The 8,248-nt window shown below is 37.5% G+C and overlaps 1 protein-coding gene across 1 annotated transcript; it reads right to left on the reverse strand.

Annotated features, from left to right (window-relative positions):
• Positions 1-202: 202 nt before the first annotated feature.
• On the reverse strand, positions 203-7,024 carry tm2d2 (TM2 domain containing 2). Its single transcript, XM_060884062.1, has 4 exons — positions 6,610-7,024; positions 2,597-2,684; positions 2,083-2,204; positions 203-1,075 (listed from the first exon to the last, which is right to left on the reverse strand). The coding sequence occupies exons 1-4, from the start codon at positions 6,933-6,935 to the stop codon at positions 862-864; spliced, it is 750 nt and encodes a 249-aa protein (XP_060740045.1). The 5' UTR covers positions 6,936-7,024; the 3' UTR covers positions 203-861.
• Between the last annotated feature and the right edge of the window lie 1,224 nt (positions 7,025-8,248).

The following is an 8,248-nucleotide window of genomic DNA, read 5'->3' on the forward strand; positions in this document are numbered from 1 at the left end:
ATGTTTCTGTGGTGCTTTTAAAGATTTAATATTTTTTGAAGTCAAAGGCTGCAGGCAGTTCATATGAGAAATCAGAATTTGTTGCTGAAAACAACAGCAATTATGTCGTGTTATTAGAATTAAATCCATAAATCCATTGGCATTTCAACACGTTCGTTTCCTGCTGTAAAATAAATCAGACAGAGACCTAACACCACACAGATTCAACAAAAGAGTCATAATTTATTCAATTACTGACTGAAAGCAGGAACAGAGATCAGTGCCAAGCTTCAAAGATTTGTCTTATATCTAATGATATTGTTTTATATGTTTGTTGCATGTTTTCTTCAGAAGGTTTGAGTGAGTGATGTTTTATTTTGCATCTCCGGTGCTATAGTTGATCTGTAATACGATAAACAGCGCCTTTATGACCGAAATTTTCATGACAGTAAGCTTTCCTATGCAAATGACATTTTATCAAGCAAATCAAACACAGCGACAGCCGCTTATACATGGGACAAGGAATAAATGATTTTCTCCAGAAAGGCCAAGCACTGAAACAAATGAAACAGTTGCACTGTGTCTTGATTAAACACGTATGAATTTATTCTAAAGGTCAAAATACAGAGCAGAAAGAGCTCTTTCTTAAAGGGGGTGAATACTTATGCACTGTATTGTACACATTGAATGACATTTTATTTACAGCAACAAATAAAATACTTACAATCTTTACACTGTACAAAACAAAGCCGTATGTTAGACTTTTCATTTTAAAGAATCACAAACTAGGCTGCATTTACATCAAGTGCTTTGTGTCAGTGACGATACAGTAGCACGGTAAAAAAAAAATCTGCTGACGCTTGCGGATGGAAACGTGAGCAATCAGTAGAACGTGCACCAGTTGCTGCCATCGCTGGGCGTCAGTCCTCCGGTTATGAGCAGGATGAGATCCACAAACCACCAGATTCCCAGGCCTCCGAGAGTCAGGAGTTTTCCAACGGCGGTGCCCGTGTGGCCCAGGCAGAAGCGGTCCACTCCAAAGCAGCCCAGAAAGAAGGAGTACAAGAGCGTGGTGATGAAGTAGTGGCCCGTGTATCTGTGGACACACTTTACATTAGATCTACAGTATATGATAGAACTTTTTTCTTGTATTCTAAATATTTATAGGGTGGGGTTAGAATAATTCATGGGAATGTGTCTTCAATGGTTGGAGTATAAACAAAGAATCCTGTGTTTGTGTTTTAACAAATTCATATAGTTTCATATTGCTGCGGACAAATCAAGCATTCACCAAAATCAGGGAAAATAAATCTGTGAAATTCTAGAGTGACTGATTAACAGATTTATAACAGATTTTCTGATGTGGCATGTCTGATCCTGTTTGTCGCACTGTGGAGTATAAAAATGGATGTTAATTGAAAAATCTTCTTGAAGTCAGAAACACTGAAACTGATTAAACTGATACATCTGTCTGCAGTGCCTAGTCCTGTTGTTCTTAATAAAAAAGGTAGATAGGAGTGTGATTCTGGCTGCGCTTTCTAACCTTGTCAGCACCATGGTGCAAATGTGGCATTTCGTAGCGCATAAGAACATGCAGTTAATTGTAGATAGAAGGACAAATGGAAGTGGGTTACATAATTACGCCCCTAGAACATGAAATCTGTAGATATTACCTTTAGAAGCAATACAACACTGTAAAGAACAGCCTTCAGCATGGTGTGTTTAATCATAATGCTAGACTACCCTCTAGTGGTGTGTGGTGCACACAGAGCAACATTATTATATACAGTATATCAATATTTTATCGCTAGAAGACTCTGTGCATTCAATATTTATGGAAGGAGTCTCAAGTCTCAGTGCTCAGGAGTTCTGGATTGTCTGTAAACTGTTTTTTTTTCTTTCATCTTACTAATGTACAGAGAGAAAAGAATGAAAAGTGTTGTTAAATAATCCAGCAAACTTGCTATGGTGTAAGAGGATTAAAAGACAATGAGACGCTGCTACAGGAAAACGGTCCACTTTGGAGCAGATGGTTTTTCCTCTAACAGGCTGAATATGATTTAGTTACTTGAAAAACAAACAATGAGGAAGCTGTTCTAGTACTTGATGCATGGTTCGTTCCCTCTGAGGAATTCCCGAGGTCCGGCACACTCGATGCCATCCAGGGCTGCACACTGCACCTGAGTGTGATTCACGTCTTTGTACACCTGACCTTGATTTCCAATCTGTAAAAAGAAAAAGCAGAAATTAAAAGCAAAAAAATAAACAAGGTGGCGGTGTTAATTATAAAAATGTAGCAGTTTTATAACGCTTTATAGTAGTATAATAGACAGGGAGTTAATCAAACAGTACTTGGTTTACTCAACAGAGGCCATGTCCCAAATTTCATTTTAAAAGCTGCTATTTTACTGTACAAGCACGAGTGGAGTTTGTACCTTGCTCTTTTTCCTACTTTCAAGCTGTTAATAAACCTAATTTTTACACTCATTTAATGATTCAGATCTTCAAAAGTGCACCGAACCACACAAGAATCGACTTCCTTCGTTCACTCATACTTGGGGCATAATTATTCTGGGGAAGAAGTAAAAATACAGGGGTGGTGGGAAGGTGTACTTGCCTTTACACAGCCGTGTCCCAGATCCAGGAAGGCTGTGAGGTTTCCGTCGTGATTGACAGGTTCTTTGCAGTATATAAACTCCTCAGGACTGAATAAAAAATAGATAAATAAATAAAAAAATAAATAAATCACATAATGACAAGGAAGATAAATATATTAACACCATATTTTGATGTTCCTAAATTATCTTTGTGTTAATATTAAACACAATGCCTGAGAAAGACAGTAATAATAACGAGATTTATGCTTTTTATACTAGAAAGCTGTTTCAAATTCCCTCAATTTAGCGATTCATCACTCCAATCCAATCCTATAGCAGACATCCCAAGCAGTGGTGTAGTCCTCAAAAAAAAGTGGCATACTACTACCCCCGCCCACCTCTTTTTTTCAACATTTTTTCTATCTATTGTAACATGGACTGTGAAAAAGTGGCATAAGGTTGATTTTTTTGATGAATCATCTATTGAACTGCATCCCAATCATCGCAAATACTGCAGAAGACCTATTGGAACCCACACGGACCCAAGATTCACACAGAATCAGTCAAGTTCGGTGGAGGAAGAATCATGGTTTGGGGTTACATTCAATATGGGGGCAAAAATAAGCTTAATCTAGAGGCCTTTGCCTTTCATATAAGCCACTTCTGATCCCAAATGATCAACTAGAAGTCAAGTTATTATCTGTTGTTCCTACAACTTGGATAGGTGACAACGCTTTTGTCAGGGAGTGTATGGATAAATTTAAAGTAATTAAATATTTCAATACGTTTATGCATTACAGGATTCCTAAAGCAAATATTTTATAGATATAATTTACATATTTCCCCCCTTATAGATTCAGTGTGGAACCTGCACAAAATGGTTCTACATAAAATGCCTTGGGATGACAGAAGCACAAATACCCAGCGGACATATCCCTTGTTATTGTGCAATGTGCATTGAGCTAAAGCAAGTACAGAGACCATAGAGTTTACAATATACAATAAGGGGGCGGAATTCAAATAAAAATGAACCAATTACAACGAAGTTTTGCGAGTTAAAAAATGCGACGCAGTTAAAGGGGAAGAAAAGACGAGGGTCGCAGAAAAGACGCAAACAGCCCTGGGGAAAAAGTAAGCATACTCCGTAAACGTGCGTATGGCCCCGACTACACCACTGATCCCAAGTATCCCGGAAGTTTCGGGAGTCTCCCGCATATTGATAGCGGCTCCCTGATGCCCGCAAATTGGTTAAAATCTCCCCAGAATCTAGAGCGAGCGAGCGAGAGGGACTAGTTTTCCAAACGACGTTTGAGTTAGAATTTTTTTCAGCCGACGTCTGTCATTTCATGTATGGATTCGGACGGGACTAACATCTCTGTGTTTATTACGGAGGTAGGAGTGTCTGTGTTTTACATGTCTGTGTTTTACAAGACCACATGTCCATGATGCGTGGATTGCGTATGGTCATATGACCGATCAATAGTTTATTAACATCATATGGTTTTATATAGAACTTCTTATAAACCCACTGGAATAAATACGTTTTTATATATTTTTCACATTATGTAATTGACTATAGAAATGAAAGAACTCTTACACATTTACATCCATTATTGGTGTGCAGAAAGCAGAACCTTGAATACCGGTGCGCTAGGGTTAATACGGTAGTTCACGTTGACCAAAACATTTTCGGCAATCACAGACATTCGCATTCAGACGAGATTAGATTTCTCAGAGGAGCGCAGATTTTGCTGAAAAACAGTAGGTAATTTGCTCTGGAACTTTTACACAGGTCATGTGAGAAAAAGACAGACATGGCAGATTCGGACGGGATTAAAATCAAAAAATGCCCGTCTGTGAAACTGAAATTTCTCTAACGACCCCCTAGTCCCGTCCGAATAGGGCTATAGATATATACACTAGATGTCGCACTGGGGTCCTAAAAATGCATCAAAACCGCCGCCATCTTTGTACGGTGCTCCTTTACCTTAAATGCATGGACGATGCCGGACTTCTGTGCTGCATATGGTTGTTCAAATGAAAGAAATCTAAAAACCAGACAGCAAGGGATTACGATATTGAATGTTAGGAAATTATATTTCTTGTTCCATTGGTTTGTTTCAGTCCTTGGTTAACGACCGCAGCTAATCCATGCTAGTTACCCATTAGTTTTTGACAGTTAGGAAAACAGACAATGTTTGTAGAATCCGAAGCTCTTAATAAGGACATTAAAAATTGACCCATGCTTTTTTTGCTTAAAGGTGAAGACCCAACTTTATGTATGTTTTATAAGATTCCCTTATCTGTCAAACATATTTTATTAGATTGTCCTGGACTTAACACTAGCAGAATGCTCTTTTATGAAGTTACTTCACATAAGGACACATTTAATGACATTATGCCTGAAACGGGTTTGGATTTTTTATCTTATGTTAGTAAAAAAATGTATAATATGACTTGCTGTTTATATTTGTTTTGTTTTTATTGTATTTATATGATATTTGTGTTTTTGTAATTGAATTTTTGCCATGAAAATAGCTTTTGATTGCTGACATGGTATTAAATAAAATAATCAGAATCTGAATCTGTTTGTAGAGTCCCAAGTGACAAAGACGTCAGTCATGGACAAGTTGCAGGGACACTAAGCACTTTTTTTTTAAATGGTTAACTCAGCTGACAGTCCTGGTAGGATGTCACCAGTTAGGTTGGCAGTGTAACACACAAGTTCAGCCTCAGAGTCAAACTTTGTGGGGGGTTTTTTTTGGTTTATCTGACTTTACTTTTTTAATGTTGCAAAAATATTGCGGGAAAAGAATAAATAAAAGATTGAACAGTCTTTGGCAGCTCAACTATCTAACTTTCACATTATGTTTTTCTCAAATTTGTGATTTGCTTCCACCTGCAAATTGCTTTGTGTATCATGTCTAATAAACCAATACAATTTAAATGTTTAAATGAACATTTATAGTCACACCATTGTAGCAGTGTTATGCAGTAACATAACACATGCAGTAGGCTAGAAGGTAAGTAGTGATTGTTCATTTGAAGTTGGAAGTGGAAGAATGTAAGTAATAAACTTACACCTACTAGCACTATGCATTATATTGTGAAAAAGTAGATTATCTAAATATCAAAACCTTAAATTTTCTCTGGACTTAATGATAAATACATGTCTGACCTTTGGAACGACCAAAAAAAATAGAAAATGGCATTCATGACGATTTATGGTGATTTTATTTCTTTGCCTACATTTACGCTGATGCATTAAGAGGAGGGGGTCCCCCGTACCAAGATGGCGGCTAAGTTGACGCATTCGTTCCAATGTACTGCCCTATACAAGGCGACATCTAGTGTATATATCTATGGGAGCGAGAGACCTTGCGTGTGTGCATAGGTGTATATATCTATGGCGTGTGTGTGCTAGTGTGCCTCATTAAGCGCATGTAAGACAGAGAGCATCCTGATTGGCCTGATTCGGTAAATCAACCAATCAATAGTCAGTGTGGGCGGGGCTTTTATCTCTTCTCCCGAACCGAATTAATCAGTGTATCTAGAAACAGAAGCGCCATCATGGCCCATGGCAGAGGGAGAGAGCTCCAGAAAAACCACAGTATAATACACATTTTACGCCAGACTACACGAAAGTGTCCCCCTGTCTTATAAGCGTTAAACATAATGACAATGTTGCACGAAGTACATTTTGTAAGAGTGACTTTTCCCATGGCGGGATACCGGAATACCTCCCGGAAAATTCTTTTTGCAGGTTGGGATGTCTGCTATAGCGGATAATCTATCCATGTACTACATGTAGTAATAACTGGATGTTCATCATAACCTCTCATTAAATGTCTCCAGAGACATTGGGGAGAAAAATAAACATTGGAACGACTGACAGAATTTTTAAATCTTCTTTACATTATTACAAAGTGATTCTTTGTATATTTAACCTGGCAATTCTGTAGTATCGGCCATTATGATACAGCATTTACGAACAGGTTTTGAGTTCAGGAGCTCGGTAACGTTAAACACTTACAGGTACCGGCAGAGGACGACCGGTGATGGAGGGCTGTATTCATAATGCTCCGTGTGGTTTGTCGGCTCTGCTGTTGTGATGTTATTATATGTTATATTTTCTTCAGGTTGCTGTGTTAACAGCGCTGTGATTGTAGTAGCTGCTGCTGTTGTTGTTGTTGTTGTTGTTGTTGTCGTTGTAATGGTGCTGGTTGCTGTTGTCTCTCTGCTTCCGGGTGTGGTGGCGTTTTCGGATTCAGTCCCTTCCAGGCATTGCAAAAGCAGCACCGACACGAGCAAGAAAAACTGTCCGCCTAACAACACATAATTTACAGAAATGTGAGACATGGCGAAGACTTTCGCTTCAAGACGCTGATTAAAGAGCTAGCTCATGCTAACCACACAAGCCTCCGCGTCGCTACCCGTATGTCAGCAAGTCCCGCCTACTGAGCTAGGATTGGCGGGACGGTTGGACGGTTTTCCAATCAGCGAGCTCTTCGTGATGACGCAATATGAAGCGCATTACAAACTGTAAAATGTTGTCTAGACAACACATAACAGTGTTTGGGCTGGACGCTGTACAGGTGGGAAAAATACATAAACACAAACTGTACAGCTAAATTGGAGCGTTAATTAACGTTAATCATTATTAAGCGTTTGTTAAGAGCGTCGCACGCTGATGACGTTGACATATGCGGCTATATTATTTATTTATTTTACAATTTTTTTTGCCAGTTAAAGTCTATGGAGTCGATGCAGGTTCTAGTTACTGTCGTTTCTGTTTATTTTTTAGGCTTACTTTCATTTTAGCATCACAAAGTCTCATTAATGCTCTGATTAGTTGAATAATTAATATATTTCTTAGTCACTAATAATAATAATAGTGTTACATTCATCTGTTCTACAGTAATAATCTTTTAAAATAAATTATAATGCTTTTTGTAAATGACTGCCAAATGATAGTTTTGGAGCAAAAATGATATAATAATAGTTGATAATTGATAATAATAACTAATTTATAATAATAATAATGTCTTTTATTTCCTGTCTATAAATGACCTACCTCTCAAACTCCTTCTGAATCTGTGTGACATTTAAGACACACCAACATTTGACGTTCAATTACAGTAAATCATTTCCAACCCCAGTGTAAAGACAGTAACAGAATCATGCTCACAGAGTCCTGTATACAAAGAAATTCACTTTATTTGATGACAAGTCCATTTCATATATCTTTCACTTTCTCTTCCAATATATTACTCATGCACACATATCTGCAAAATGCTCAATAATAAATAGCCAAAACTTCATATTTCTTGATTTATATTTCCATTTATTCTGTGATGGATTTCTTACCGATGAGTCGAGGAGAACAGGGGAAGACAAGCCATGTCAAATATAACTCTTTAATGTTTTAACCTTTTTGCTCATTTGATGAAGGAGAAGATCACTGAAAGTACAGTGTGATTTATCTTACATAAGCATAATTAGAGTCTTACATAAATAATTTGTCTTACATAAATAATTAGAGATTTGGGATTAATCAAAACACAATCGCAAAAGATCATTTTCACAAAGCTGGAAGATCGTTTTTTAATAGTACTAATACGTAAATTTTAGTTTTATTTTCTTAGTGTAATTTGGAAGCTTTGGTTCAAAAT

The sequence above is a fragment of the Tachysurus vachellii genome, chromosome 12 (genome assembly GCF_030014155.1).
Source record: "Tachysurus vachellii isolate PV-2020 chromosome 12, HZAU_Pvac_v1, whole genome shotgun sequence".
Taxonomy (NCBI): Eukaryota; Metazoa; Chordata; class Actinopteri; order Siluriformes; family Bagridae; genus Tachysurus; species Tachysurus vachellii.